The 15,850-nt window shown below is 36.9% G+C and overlaps 1 protein-coding gene across 6 annotated transcripts in view; it reads left to right on the top strand.

Annotated features, from left to right (window-relative positions):
* The first annotated feature begins 226 nt into the window (after positions 1–226).
* BNIP2 (BCL2 interacting protein 2) overlaps positions 227–15,850 on the top strand; it is a 37,517-nt gene continuing 21,893 nt past the window's right edge. For 3 of the 6 annotated variants that reach the window (XR_004988422.2, XM_036440146.2, XM_036440154.2), the window contains exons 1-9: positions 233–365; positions 4,937–5,043; positions 6,330–6,397; positions 6,818–6,994; positions 8,650–8,826; positions 12,509–12,611; positions 13,403–13,534; positions 14,650–14,736; positions 14,857–14,955. Coding sequence is in view for 4 of the 6 variants with exons in the window: in XM_036440146.2 (XP_036296039.1) it covers positions 4,994–5,043; positions 6,330–6,397; positions 6,818–6,994; positions 8,650–8,826; positions 12,509–12,611; positions 13,403–13,534; positions 14,650–14,736; positions 14,857–14,955 (893 nt within the window). In the remaining 2 variants the exon portion in view is untranslated. Of the gene's footprint in view, positions 366–4,936; positions 5,044–6,329; positions 6,398–6,817; positions 6,995–8,649; positions 8,827–12,508; positions 12,612–13,402; positions 13,535–14,649; positions 14,831–14,856; positions 14,956–15,850 lie in introns of all 6 variants that reach the window. The other 3 variants (XM_036440164.1, XR_006741716.1, XM_036440172.1) reach the window with 3 other exon arrangements.

Genomic DNA, 15,850 nt, shown 5'->3' on the forward strand with positions numbered 1-15,850 from the left:
GCGCAGGGTTTCTCCCTGCGGCCTGAGCGGGGAGGGGGCGGGACTCGGGGGTTTCACCAGAATGCCACGCCTGCGCCTGCGCCCCGGCCCGCGCCTGCGCCTCCGCCTCCACCGCCTCCACCGGGCGCGGCGCCTGCGGGAAGGTCGGCAGGTAGTCACTTCCGCCGGGGCTGCCCTCTGCATCCGGGTCAGCTACGCCGCTGCCGCTACCGCTGCATCAGTGGCCGGGGTCCTGGGCTCCAGTCTACGCTGCGGTCCGAGGGGAGCGGGCTCCGCTCGGCGCTACCTTCTGCGACCTGGCCGTCAGCCCCACGTCGCCGGCCTGGAGGGGCGAAGAAGACGAGGGGGCCAAGGCTTCCTCCGGGGTGAGCGCGGCCCGGGTGGTGTGGGCTGGGCATGGAGGGTCCGCGCTGGGAACATGCGTGGGGGCGAGCGTCCGAGGGTCGCGTGCCGCCGGAGGGCCAGAGAGAAAGCCTGGAGGGCCGCCCTTTGGGGGGGGGGGGGAGTGCCAGAGAACCTGCCCGCCGGCGCTTCCCTGATCCCGCCCCGCGTCGGCCCCCGCCCTTGGCTCGGCTCCTGTTTGCTTTTGCCATCCTTGCACCTCCACTCCCTTTTCCGTTTGTGGGGTTGTGCACCGGCTGGAACTTACCCCCTTCCAGGGCGCCCCCCACCCCACCCCACCCCACCCCCTTGCACACACCCCGGTCTGAGACCGGAGACTGGGCCACGTCGGTCCCCTATTTGTGGCCAGCCTTGTCCCGGTGCAGAACAAAGAAACTTAAACTTCTGGTGTGCCTCCTACCTTCGGAGAGGAAACACGGAAGCGGCGTCTGTAATCGGAGCTTTCATAGACCTTCCTACTTGAAAAGACGGGTGTCTGCGTGCATCCGGACGCTATCGTTTGCCTAGATATCTGGGGGGAAATGGTTTTGGTGTCCTGGATGCATTTGATGCCCCTGGAGATCTAGGTCAGCTCATGTTAAATGAAAACTTTATTTGGTTCTATGGCGTTGCTTCGAAACTTCCCTTGTCCTGGGAACTCTTTTTTTTTTTTTTCCTGCCAAGAGCCATTTGGATATTTATAACGTCATTCGAGGGCCACACAAAGTTGTCAACTTAAAAATTAGCCAGCTATATCTGGTTATACATTTAATTAACTCCCCCCTAATGCCTTGGCAGGGTCAGGCCAAATGATTTCCCCGGCGAGACGTTCCCCACCCCTGGAGGTGGTCATAGCGCCTTCTACATAGTTGAAGTGTGTGATTGCATTTTTCATCCTCACCTTTTTTTTTTTTTTTTTTAAGAGCTTTATTTCGCTTACTGCTTAACTTCTTAATTTTTAAAGTTAAATGTATTCTTTCTCTGATAGTTTGAGATTTGCAGTTTGTAAATGGTAAGATGCCTCAAAATTGTAACTGAAGCTACCCAGTTTAGTTACCCTGCAGACTATATTCTTGATGATCTTTGAAGCTAAGTGTAACCTGGCATTACAGGCTTATTCTGTATAAAGTTGCCAGTGAACTGGAGACACTGCTGTGTTAGAGACAGTCTAGATCTGGGAACCAGGATGTAGAGTCATTTGCCTCATATATGTGATAAATCTAGGATAATAACACCAGTGTTTTATACCTCACAAAATTGTTGGTTGGGATATATGAAATGATGAATGTGCAAGTGGTTAGTAAATGTGAAAAGCACTCTTTGGGAAAGCAGTTGTGTTCATTCCATCAGGAGTAGTAATGCTGGTAGAAAGAGCAGTGAGGAAGGAAGGCGTTTAAGAAAGGAAGTAGTATATTTAGCCAGATCTGATAAATTAACCTTGGCTGGCAGGGGATTGAAAGACGTCTTGTTAATCTTACCTTCTGTAAAGCCGAACACTAGCATAATATGATGATAGTAATTTTCCAAAATTATAATATTTGTAACTATAGGAAAGTGTTAGAGATCAGTAATTAGACTTTAATTCTTTTAAAGGTCTCAGCATGTGTGTTTTATAAGTGGGATAATTATCTTTTGCTTTATTTTTACAATTTTAAGAAAGGTCAGCACCATTATAATTTTTCTTAAATTTTGTGTTAACATTTCTGATAAGAGTATCTCATTTTATTCTTTGTTTTAATGGACTTATAATTGATATAGATCATATTAGTTTCAGGTGTACATGACCTGATATTTGTATATATTATAAAATGTTCACAATTAAATCTAGTTAATATCCATCACCACACACAGTTACAAAAAATGTTTTCTTGTGCTGAGAACTCTTAAGATCTACTCTCATAGCAACTTTCAAATATATCATAGAGTATTGTATATTAATTGTAGTCACCATGCTGTACATTACATCCCCAGATTTATTTTATAACTAGAAATTTGTGCTTTTTGGCCCCCTTCACTCATTTTGCCCACCATCCCATTTCCATCAATCTGTTCTCTTATCTGTGAGCTCAGTTTTTTTTAAAGCTCTGTTTCTTTTTTCTTTTTTTAAATATGTTTTATTTATTTTTTTACAGAGAGGAAGGGAGAGAGATAGAGAGTTAGAAACATCGATGAGAGTCATCAATCAGCTGCCTCATGCACACCCCCTAATGGGGATGTGCCCGCAACCAAGGTACGTGCCCTTGACCGGAATCGAACCCGGGACCTTTCAGTCCGCAGTCCGATGCTCTATCCACTGAGCCAAACCGGTTTCGGCTGTGAGCTCAGTTTTAATTTTTTGTTTTTGTGTTGCTTTTTAGATTTCCACATGTAGGTGAGGTCATACAGTTTTTGTCCTTCACTTAGCATAGTGCCCTCGAGGTCCCTCCATTTTGTTGCAAATTGCAAGATCTTTTATGTACTGAATAATATCCGTGTGTTTGTGTGTGTATACACGTGTACATTCACATATACACATACCACATTTTACCCATTCATCCATTAATGAGCACTTAAGTGGTATCCATATTTGGCTATTATAAATAATCCTGCAATAAATATGGAAATGCACATGTCTTTTTGAAACAGTAGATTTTATTTTCTTGGGCTAAATAACCAAAAGTGGAAATGCTGATTCATATAGTGGTTCTACTTTTAATTTTTTAAGGAACCTTTATACTGTTTTCCAGGTAGCTGCACCAATTTACATTCTCACCAACAGTGTACAAGGATTCTTTTTTCTCTATGTCCTACCCAGGACTTGTTATTTCTTGTCTTTTTTGTACTAGTCACTCTTACAGGTGTGATGTGACATTGTGTCATTTCATTCTAAAAAACCTATATGGCCGAAACCAGTTTGGCTCAGTGGATAGAGCGTCAGACTGCGGACTGAAAGGTCCCATGTTCGATTCCTGTCGGGGGCATGTACCTTGGTTGCGGGCACATCCCCAGTGGAGGGTGTGCAGAAGGCAGCTGATCAATGATTCTCTCTCATTGATGTTTCTAACTCTATCCCTCTCTCTTCCTCTCTGAAAAAAAAAAAATCAATAAAATAATATATTTAAAAAAAAAACTATTATTAAAAATAAAAAACCTATATGACCTTGCTTTCAAGGAAGCAATGATAAGAAAGCATATAGGATTTTTCCAGGAGTGCTTGGTGATCTTCATAAACACATAGGATGACCTACATTATTTTCCTGTAATGCTAACAGTGTTGCCAAACTCATAGGAAAAGTGAACATAAATATTTAGAATGAATCCCTTTCATTTAAATGAGGAAGTGAAAAGCTTGCCTGGGCATTTCCTTCTGCCAACTGTAATTGATTTCCGCAAAGATGTGGTTACTAGTACCTATTCCAGCAGCAATGTTAAACTACATAATAGTAAAGTTACCATGTAAAATTATGATTCAGATAGTTCTAAATATGATCTTAATATTTAATTTTTGTTTATCTCTATGACCTCCACTCATAGCCAGCAAAAGTAATGAAATGCCACCACTACAATAAATGTGTTGAGAAGTCAGGTTATTCTTGTTGCTTTGGGTTATTTTACTTTTACTTTTTAAAACATATTTTTATTGATTTCACAGAAGAAGGGAGAGGGAGAGAGAAAGAGAGAAACAGCAATGATGACAGAGAATCATTGACCTGTTGGCTGCCTTCTGCATGCCCCCTACTGGGGATGACCCTGCAACCTGGGCATGTGCCCTTGACTGGGATCGAACCCAGGACCCTTCAGTCTGCAGTCCAATGCTCTATCCACTGAGTCAAACCAACTAGGGGTGCATCGGGTTATTTTAACAAATAGTCTCTTAAAGTATTATTTCCTCATTCCTTTTTCCCTCATTCTAATTTACAAAAATGGGAAGCAGCCAGTTAATGCCTAAGTCAGCAATATCCTTTGGTATTTGTGCTTATATTGCTCCTTTCTTGTTTATTTCCTGTTATTAGAGCTGCTGATAAAGTGCTTCCAAGAACAGTACTCTCTCAATTGTTTCAACTGTTTTTATCTACCTACTGTACTTTTCCTCCTAAAGTTTGTGATGAAATGTTTGAGTGAATATATCCTTCTCCTTCCTCCCCAAACTAAATAGCCACGTTTATATGCTCTGCTATATTAACATCACAAGATTCAATATGACATTCAAGTAAAAATTGAATGAACTGGCTAAGAGAGCTGAAATACTCCGGCTCTCTGTATTTAGAAGGGCTGTTTTCTAATGATACAATTGTTCAAGGAGTAACAAAGCTGAAAGATACAGTTTGTCTTCTAGACTCACAACCTGGGATACATGCATTTTTGCAACTAAAAACATATATGAAAATATATACATACTCTGATTATTTTCTATTCAAATTTCTTTTTAAATGGTAGTTGTAATCCAGTAAATTGATTTTATGACCAGACCATTGAGCTAAAGCTAGAGGTGTGAGCTAAAATATAAGATTATTGTACCTTTTCAACCAATAAAAAGTAAAATGACAAGTTGTTATAAATTTTTCTCTTTTCACAGGACATTGGCTCTCTGGATTATCAGGAATTTGTAGTTGACATTGAATCCAAGCTGAGGATGGAAGGTGTAGAACTTAAAGAAGAATGGCAAGATGAAGATTTTCCAATGTGAGCAGTGCTTATAAATGAAAATAAATATAGAAAACTTCAAATTTATTCTGATGTCACCTACTAAATGATTATTGGGCCGAAACCCGTTTGGCTCAATGGATAGAGCGTCCATTGGCCTGTGGACTGAAAGGTCCCTGGTTCTCTGGTCAAGGGCACGTACCTTGGTTGCGGGCACATGCCCAGTAGGGGGTGTGCAAGAGGCAGCTGATGGATGATTCTCTCTCATCGATGTTTCTAACTCTCTATTCTTCTCTCTTCCTCTCTGAAAAACCAATAAAATATATTAATAAAAAATATTTTAAAAAAATGATTATTGGGCCAATTGTTCTGCTTTTAATCTTTTTTAAAATGTATTAAATAAATAAGCCAGGCTTTCCCAGATCATGTGACTGGCTACCTTGACAGATTTGCATTTGTATTTACATTTGTATTGGCACCAATAGAATTGTTAGAAAAAGAGCAGAGACAAACTTTTTCTTTTCCAGTTTTATTGAGAAATAATTGACATACTAAGTTTAAGACAGACAGCATGATGGTTTGCAGATCTTATGTTTAAATGATGTTTCCATGCCATCCTGGTAAGAAAATCAATCCAGTACATGGTAAGGTTCCTTAGCAGTTGAAAGGGACGGGTGAGACTGAGTCATACTGAGTCATTGCATAGTACATGATGATAATAGTAAGGTGAAAATGTTAGTACTCAAAGCAATTACCATAATCCCATTGTGAGCAATAATTTAGCTTCATCATACATTGTATCATGTTAAATTCATACATTTCAATTATATTTGGTTGATAATTTTTATAGTTGTATTTAAGGGCAGTAACATAAGGAATGTATACTTTTGTGTTACTGAAATAAATATGTAAGTCAACTCTGACAATCTGGAAATATTTTCTTTAAAAGTGTTATTTTATAAAGTCAATTTTCTACATAATTGTTTTTATAACCTTTTTTTTTTTAATCTTCACCTGAGGCTTTTTTTCCATTTATTTTTAGAGAGCATGGGAGGGATGGGGAGAGACAGAGAGAGAAACATCAAGTGAGAGAGACACATCAATTAGTTGCCTTCCACACGAGCCCCCACCAGGGCTGGGGATGGAACCTGCAATCCAGGTATGCCCTTGACCGGAATCAAACCCAGGAACCTTCAGTCCGGGGGCCAATGCTCTATCCACTGAGCCTTACCAACGAGGGCTATAAGCTATTTTTAATAGAACTTGGGACTTGAAAAAATATTTTTTTTTAATTTCTTACTTAAAAGTATGTCTTTGTCTTCTAGACCATTACCAGAAGATGATAGTATCGAAGCAGATATATTAGCTGTAACTGAACCAGAGAACCAGCCTGGTAAGAACTTGACACTTTTAGTTTCAGTAAAACGATAGAGTGTGCTATTTTTGAACACGTTTCTTTGTCAAGGAAAAAATATACTTGGTGTTTGTTTCATCATAGGGGACAAAAGGTAAGTTGAATGTTGAGGAAAGAATTTTTGGAATACTTTGGAGGTTTTTGGAAATTTCTACACTAAAGGGATGAGAGTTGATCACTTTAAGTAGTAGAGGTGACTATGAGATCTGCCTTTATTTAAAAAGATGTGTCTTTGCTGGGATATACCATCTTGCCATGACGTAAAAACAGCCATGATCAAAATCTAAAGTTGTAAATTAGTGCTTTGAGATTAAGATTAATTTTATTTTTTCTCAGGATGAAGTGATGGACATTTAACATTCCTTCTAATACATCTTTCGCTTGCTTTACCCATTCCAGGCTCACTAGAAGTTAATGGAAATAAAGTAAGAAAGAAACTAATGGCTCCAGACATTAGCCTGACCCTGGATCCTAGTGATGGCTCTGTGTTGTCAGATGATTTGGATGAAAGTGGGGAGATTGACTTAGATGGCTTAGATACACCATCAGAGAACAGTAATGAATTTGAGTGGGAAGGTAAATATTTCGTTGTTTTTATCTCACTTTTATTAATGAATGTTTGTCTTTATATACATGCATGTTTTTTGTAATGGCATTCTCATAGGATAATTGGAAAAACTTAAAACTTGACAGTTAAAATTAATGATTAAGAGATTTTTATTGAAATATGTTATTTTTTTAAAGTTATTTTTTCCTCTTTTTTACTAAAGTATGAAATTTTGCTAACACTGAATAGTCTCAAAGCTTTCAAACTATTTTTAGTAGATTACACAGGTGGCTTTTTTTTTCTTCCCCTCAATTGCTATGAAATTACATTTTTTACATGGTCGCTCCCAAAACATTGCTTGATAATTATGGCATATTCTTATGTCCACTAAAAAAAAAAGCTTTGAAGAGACATAATTTAGGAGATATGCTAAAAGTAGTTAAGGGTTTGCAGAGAGAGATTCCTAAAGGGAGTTTTTTGAGAATGATTAAAAAAAAAAAATAGGATTGCTGATATTGCTGCACTTTATAAATAACCAGCTTGAATTAATGTATACTGTAGCTTCAGTTTTATATTCCTCTCATTTGTTATTTGAAATCCAAAGGAATTTGCATGTGTTTTGCTTCGCGTGCTTTCTTTAATTAGGTAATTGTTGGCTATAGTGTCTTTGTATTATTAATAATTTATAGGTATATACTATCTTTAAAATTATTTTTACTTCAAAGCAGTATTTAGCACTAAGTATATTATCTACAGTGAAGGTTAAGATCCTTGATGTGCTATATCTTTTGTTCCTTTTTTCTTCCCTGTTTATTGGTTCAATAAGCAGTCCAGTAAGAAGCAATATTTTATAAAGATACTGAAATAGTTTTCTGCCTATGTGTTTGTTTCTTCTTTCTTTAATGCATCTCTAGTCATTTCCTGGAAGGATATTTTCCGTTAACTGCTTTATCTTGGAAACAAACAACTAACATGCAGTAGGTTTCCCCTCCCCACATCTTTTGGTAAGGACTATGATACTACAATTTTGAAAATCATTACAGCATTAAAAATTATCTAAAATACAATCTTGAAATATAAATTACACCTAATCATTGGTGCTTATGCTTTGTCTAATGTCAATTTAAAATACACTTTTGCATGTAAACTTAAGAATATTATCAATAAATTTCTGCTTTAAAAAACTGATCAAATGAGCAGTAATCATTGACTAGTTAACCACTTTCTACTGGTATAATGTTTGGGGAATAATTTTGTGCTCAATAACAACAAAAAATGATTGGCTCCCAGATAATTAAGTAACCTATAGTGTTGATAACTGTCAAGGACAGTCTTGTTATAAACAGAATCTGGCAAGGCATTGTAGGGCCATTGTACTAAGATTTCGGTGTCTGTATGAACTATCTTTTCTGAACTTACAGATATATTATACCTTGTACTGTGATTAGTGCTTTCTGAATTAGACAATACAAACAAAAGAAAAAAACATGATTTCCAAAAGCATAAAATGACTTCATCTGAAGAGCAAGACTTTCCTTCTATTATGAAAGAAATATTTAATATTCCACATAAGTGTAATGAAAAAGTCTCCAAACATTCTAATTAGGTAGCAGAGTGGTTAACATGCAATTTTATTTTGTGATGTAAGTAACATTTGGAATTCAAAAACCTTTTATTTTGACAGATGATCTTCCAAAACCCAAAACTACTGAAGTTATTAGGAAAGACTCAATTACCGAATACACAGCAGAGGAGGAAAAAGAAGATGGACGACGCTGGCGTATGTTCAGAATTGGAGAACAGGACCACAGAGTTGATATGAAGGCCATTGAACCCTATAAAAAAGTTATCAGTCATGGAGGTAAAAGTTACCTAAGATGGTTCAGATTTTTTAATGCAACATCAGAAACCTAATTGCTTAAAGAAATTCTCCCTTAAGATATTATATAATTTTGAAAAAAATAATAAATATTTATCATGTCATTTTAGTAACATAACAGGTTTGAACTAAAAGAATAAAGCCAACATTTAAAAATCATTAATGCATGCACTATAGTAAGTTCAAAAGTTATAAGAATATGCAATGAAAATTCTCCCTCCCACCCTCTCCCTTTACACCATTCCCAAAACTGAGACTTTCTCCCCTTTGTATCCATTCATAATTTATATGCAGTGAAATGTTCTAAACCATTTTTGTAGCATTTACAAATTTTTTTCCAGCTTCATTGAGATATAATGGACATATAAGTTTAAGATGTATAGTTTGTTGATATGATACACTTGTATATTGTAATGTGATCACCACCATAGCCTTAGCTAACACCTGCATCAGATTACATAATTACTATTTCTTTTTTGTGGTAAGAACATTTTTAAATCTTAGCAACTTTCAAATACATAACACAATTACTAACTGTTGTCACCATTCTATACATTAGATCTTCAGAACTTACTCATTTTCTAACTGGAAATTTGTACTCTTTGATTTATCTCCCCTTCTCCCACAGCCCATAGTAACCACCATTCTAGTCTTTTTTTCTGAGATTGTTTTTTTTAGATTCCACATATAAGTAATATCATATTTTTATTCTGTCTGACTTATTTCACTTAAAAATGTTCTAATCTTCAGTGTATAGTTCAATGAGTTTTGACATATACCCATATAACCATATATACCCCTATATCCCACACCCCTAGACATATAGGACATTTTCATACTCCCTTCCAACGATTACCTCTCCAGAACCACTATTCTAATGTCTACCCCCTGGTTAGTTGTACCTGTTAATAGAATTTCTTGTGACTGGAGTCATATGGCGTACAGTCTTTGATCTACTTCTTTTGTTCAGCATCATGTTTTTGAGCTTCATCCATGTAGTTGCATGCATCCATAGTTTATTTCTTACTGCTGAGTGGCTTTCCCTTGCATGAATAAGCCACAGTTTGCTTATCTGTTCTTCTTTTGATGGACATGTTAGTTTCAAATTTGAGCTATCGTTATTAAAACTGCCATGAACATTCTTATACAGTCTTTTGTGGATATAGTAAAACCTGGCTTTTTAAAGTATGATTCTTAATTTACCTTAAAACCCTGATTGGCTCAGTGGATAGAGCACATGTGTCAAACACAAGGCCCGCGGGCCAAATCCGTCCAGCCAGGCCTTGCAATGTGGCCCGCACCGCGCTGTCATCACTGCACTCTGCTGCGTTTCCATCACAATGACAGTTTATGACTGTTTAGTAAACCATTCGGCCCGCGATTTAGGCTGGATTTTAGATTTTGGCCCCTTCTCTGATTGAGTTCGACACCCCTAGGATAGAGCATCTGCCTGCAGACTGAAGGATCCTGGGTTTGATTCTGGTCCAGGGCACATGCCAGGGTGCGGGCTCAGTCTCCAGTGGAGGCCATGCAGGAGGCAACCAATCCACGATTCTCATCATTGATGTTGCTACTACCTGTCTTTCCCCTCTCTCTTCCTCTCTGAAATCAATAAAAATGTATTTAAAAAAAACAACAACAACCCTGAACAAAACATTCATCTTTACCTCAAAGTAGAAAACCAGTTCATTCCACATTTTTATGTAGGTTCTATTTTACTATTTGTGGGATATATAAAAATATAAGGCTTTTTGTCCCTTCCCCTAAGAAATTTATAAGTCAAATAGGTAAAGCAAATAGTATCAAGACAATTATAACTTGTCAGTCTGTCTTTGCTCTATATAGAAGTTTACCTCAGCATTGTGCAAATAGTGCTAGAATGTTAGTGCTAGCCAAAATGCAACTCACTCTGTACAGCATGTCATGTTACCTGAAATCCTCCTAATGCAGGCAGGGAGCCACATAGGTCAGGCTGATAGGTTTTTATCACATAGAATTATTTCCACTTAATGTATTCCCCATCAAAGGCTCCCCCTTGCTTATTTGTATAGTCTTCATTCATCTGAGAGCAAATCACTTGAATATTTGCAGTTACATTATCCTGCCTAATTTAATCTTACTCAGATGAAGAAGAAAAAAAAATCCACCACAGGATAATCTGTATTAGGAAGTCCACAGACATATTAATTCAGATAGTTCATAGGAAGCAGGTTGTGAGACCTAGCTCATGGCTTAAACATCGTATTTTTCAGAAATAATACTTTATTTTTCTTACAGGAAATAATTAGGGTTATTGTATCCTACTGAACTTATCATTATATTTGTGACAGGTATTAAGAAAGATAAAGTTTTAATGCATTTGAAATGTTCAAATCTTTTTAGTGCATGTTTGTGAACAACAGAAAAGAAAGTTAAAGCAAAACTATTATTGGATACACTTAATATCTAGAGATTACAATTCAAAAAATATACATTTTAGCTCTGTTTTTCTAGAATTATGTCAGAGATGTGATGTTTTCTTAGGTATTAATACCCTAAAATCTTTAAAACATTAGGCAATGTTGAACATAACTCTTTTTTATTTGTTTGTTTTGTTTTTGTTTTTTACATTCTCACCCAAGGATATTTTTCCATTGATTTTTTAAAATATATTTTATTTATTTCTTACAGAGAGGAAGGAGAGGAATAGAGAGAAACATCAATGAGAGAGAAACATTGACCAGCTGCCTCCTGCACACCCCCCACCGGGGATGTGCCCGCAACCCAGGTACATGTCCTTGACCGGAATCGAACCTGGGACCCTTCATTCCGCAGGCCAATGCTCTATCCACTGAGCCAAACCGGTTTTGGCTCCATTGATTTTTAAAGTGCATGGAAGAGAGAGGGAAAGACAGAGAGAAATATTGATATGAAAGGAACACATCGATTGGTTGCCTCCTTCATGAGCCCTGACCAGGTCCCAGGCTGGGGAGAAGCCTGCAACTGAGGTACATGCCCTTGACTGGAATCAAACCTGGGACCCTTTGGTCCAAACCAGCTAGGGTGAGCATAACTCTCTTTTTAAAAAGCATCCGCTTTATCTCAGTTGCTGTGGCTCAGTGGGATGAGCGTCATCCCATGTACCAGGAGGTTGCTGGTTCAATTCCCAGTCAGGGCACACGCCATGGTTGCAGGTTCAGTCCCCAGTACAGGGCCTGCAGGAGGCAACTGGTCGATGTTTATCTCTTCAATGTTTCTATCTCACTCTCCCTTCCTCTCTCTGAAATCAATAAAAACATATATTTTTTTAAAAAACTTAAAAAGAAAATAAAGTACCCACTCTAAGCTAAGTTGCTTAAGGATGTTTTATTGCAGATCTTTTCCTGTTGTGTCTGCTTGGATTACATGGTTATTTTTGTTAACTTGTTAAAACAAGTCTGGCTTTCTGATTATGCTGATTTAAGAGGGTTTCTGTTTTTTATGCCCACGCTTTCCTCTTCAAATGTTATTGTTGTCTTTTTGACAAGAGGGTATTTAAAGATCTAAAAAAAAAAAAAAACACAACTTTTTTATCCAAAATTTTGTGGAAGGTAAGCCACTTATACTCTAACAACCATACAGATGTCCTCTGAAAAATCTTCAGAGTAAAATCATGCTGGTGATTTTATCTTTGGTTTCTTTTCAGGATATTATGGGGATGGATTAAATGCCATTGTTGTGTTTGCTGTCTGTTTTATGCCTGAAAGTGGTCAACCTAACTATAGATACCTGATGGACAATCTCTTTAAGTATGTATATCTTTACAAAAATGTTTAGACAAAATTCCTAGTTAATTGGATGTCCAATTTAAGGAAGTGAAGTTTAGCTGGGTAAAAATTATAAATATCCCAAGTCTGGTTGTTTTTAAGTACTTATTCTTTAGCATTACAAAACTATTTTGTTTTTTAACTTATCTGAAAAAATTTATTATTTTAAAACTGGAAGGAATATTTCAGATGATCTGTTCCAGCTTCTCTATTTTATCGTTGAGGACACTTTGAGGGTAAAGAAGTGACTTTTTTATTTCAAAATTACATGACTAAATTATATTTAGCCCTGAAAAAACAAATATAACTAAGCTGGCTCAGTTCTATTGTATTTCCACAAAGTCATTCTTTTTCTCCAATTAGTGCAGTTTTTTAAAAACTTTGTTGTGGAAAGTTTAAAACATATACAAAAGTAAAGAGCAGTGTATTGAATCTTTGTGTACCAATCACTCAATTCCACAGTCATCAATGTAGACTTCATTCCCACAATTCAAACTTGGCCCTATGTATAATTTTGAAGCAAATCCCATACATCATATCATTTCATCTATGAACATTTCAATGTGTATTTCTAAAAGATAACTCAACCAATGTTATCTCAATGTAATTAATTTTAAAAATAAACTGAAGATAATTTAAAAAAAATAATTATACTAACATTAAAAACTTTTAATTGTTTTTTCTATCATTGAAGAAAAGGAAGGGAATTGTAGTTTGGATAACCTAGTTTGGTTCACAAAACTGTTACTTAAGGGTTTAATTTGCTTTTACAGGTATGTTATTGGCACTTTGGAACTATTAGTAGCAGAAAACTACATGATAGTTTATTTAAATGGTGCAACGACTCGAAGGAAGATGCCTAGCCTGGGATGGCTCAGGAAATGCTATCAGCAAATTGATAGAAGGTACTATAAATACAAGTTGAAAGCTAGTCTGAATAATTTTTATAATGGCCTTATTAGATTATTTTCTGTTGGCACTTAAAGGTCACGTATACTCTTCCTAAATTGCATTTATTAATTTCATAGAAAGTTTCTATTTTTTCAATACAGTATTTTTAAATGTTATGAAAGAAGTTAGTTTTGATCTGTTTAATAAAGAATAACTTTAATTCCTAAAAACAGATTTATATAACACCTCTTTATTTCTCTTTATTTATACCATGTTGAACATATTCCAGTAATTTACATTTTTGGGAAAGGATGGAGAATTTGGTACATTTTCTATTTTATTACATTCTAAGTTTTGCCTAACTTACATTAGCATATTTTATGTTACAGTGCTTATTTAGCTGTAATCCTTCTTTGGAATGAGCTCTAGAAGTGCATTCTATCCATGCTAATGAAAGGAACTTTGTTCCTCTAATTGGTTTGATTTAACCATAACTAATTTGAGCTAGTTTAATCAACTCAGACCCACTAATAGGTGTCTTTTCATACCTAACCATGACATGGACTAGTTTTTGTAATTTCAAAAAATATTCATAACGATCACTTTATTTAGGTGCAAAATATGTGTGATAGAAGATATTTGGTCATTTTAAATTATCTAGAATAATGCCTTTCATTTCTAATAAAAACTTTAGGCTTTGTGAGAATGCATGAGATCTAATTAATGCTGCCCGTTACTGTGGTGCTCTCCATCCCCAGCTTTCCTTGCACAGTGCCTTTCATGGTGTTGAGGAAATTAGTACCAGTTTCTCCCCAGTCCTAAAAAATGTGAACAGTTTACTTCTGTATTCAGTATTAGCCTCTACCCTTGGGTGGCAGAGTCCTGAAGACAAGTGGTATACATAAATGTAGCCAAATGAAGTAAAGTTCATTTCATACCAGCAGGATGGACCATCACAGTTCATGAGTGCATTACCTTGTATTTAAAGGAATATCACATCTAAAGGAGAACACTTAACTGAGGGATTTTCAATTAATTTTTATTTAAACTTCCATATACTTGCTGATGGCTTAACTTCTAACATTAGAATTTGTAAAGCTTGTTTAATTTTTCTTTCTCTTAACTCCAGGTTACGGAAAAACCTAAAATCTCTAATCATCGTACATCCCTCTTGGTTTATCAGAACACTTCTGGCTGTTACAAGACCGTTTATTAGGTAATTTTTTGAATGCCGTTGACACTTTTAAAAAGCAGGAACACAAACTCCTTATATGAATTTCTTGTCAGTGCTGTTGGTCAGAAATATTAAGGTAATTATTTTTATTTTCTTCCATAGCTCAAAATTCAGCCAAAAAATTAGATACGTCTTTAATTTGGCAGAACTAGCGGAACTTGTCCCCATGGAATATGTTGGCATACCAGAATGCATAAAACAGTATGTTTTGTTTTTTTTTTCTTTAATTGTATTGGATCTTTATATTTTGATGTGCAAGAGGTAAATATTTTTAATACTCATTTTTTCTCATTTCATAGATTGTAAGTATTTTGTAACTTCTCTTGTTTTTGTAACAAAATAAGAGAAGAACAAGCTAGCCCTGGCCAGTGTTGTTTAGCAGCTAAAAGTGTTGGCCCGAGCATTGAAGGGTCTCCAGTACGATTTAAGGTCAAGGACATATACCTGGGTTTACCTGGGTTGCCATTCAGTCCCCATCCTCAGTCAGGGTGGGTGCAAAAGGCAACCAACCAGTTGATCTCCCTCTCTTTCTCCCCCCCCTCCCTCCCTCTCTCCCTCTCTTCTTCCCTCCTTCTCTCTTTCTCTCCCTCTCCCCCTCTCTTCTTCCCTCCTTCTCTCTTTCTCTCCCTCTCCCCCCCCTCTCTCTCTCTCTCTCTCCCCCCCCCCCTCTCTCTCCTCTCTCTCCTCTCTCTCCTCTCTCTCCTCTCTCCTCTCTCTCCTCTCTCTCCTCTCTCTCCTCTCTCTCTCTCTCTCTCTCTCTCTCCCCTTTCTCCCTCCCTTCCACTCCCTAAAAATCAGTAGGAAAAAATATCGTTTGGTGAGGATTAACAAAAAAGAAGAAGCCATTTCCCAGCACCTTTCCCATAATTCACCATTTTCTTAAGTCTGTCAGTTGAAGAAATAGGAAGAATATTTCTGGTTATGATTAATTTATATTTGTAAAGACTGGCTTACAGTCTAAGAGATGATTTTCTGATTGGTCAGTGCTAAAGAACATACTCCAAATTTGGGCATGCTGCTCTCCTAATTTGAGTAAAAGCTTGTCATGACATTGAATAATATTACTAGAGAAATAAAATGTTATTTAGATCAGCAT

The sequence above is a fragment of the Pipistrellus kuhlii genome, unplaced genomic scaffold (genome assembly GCF_014108245.1).
Source record: "Pipistrellus kuhlii isolate mPipKuh1 unplaced genomic scaffold, mPipKuh1.p scaffold_m20_p_1, whole genome shotgun sequence".
Lineage (NCBI taxonomy): Eukaryota > Metazoa > Chordata > Mammalia > Chiroptera > Vespertilionidae > Pipistrellus > Pipistrellus kuhlii.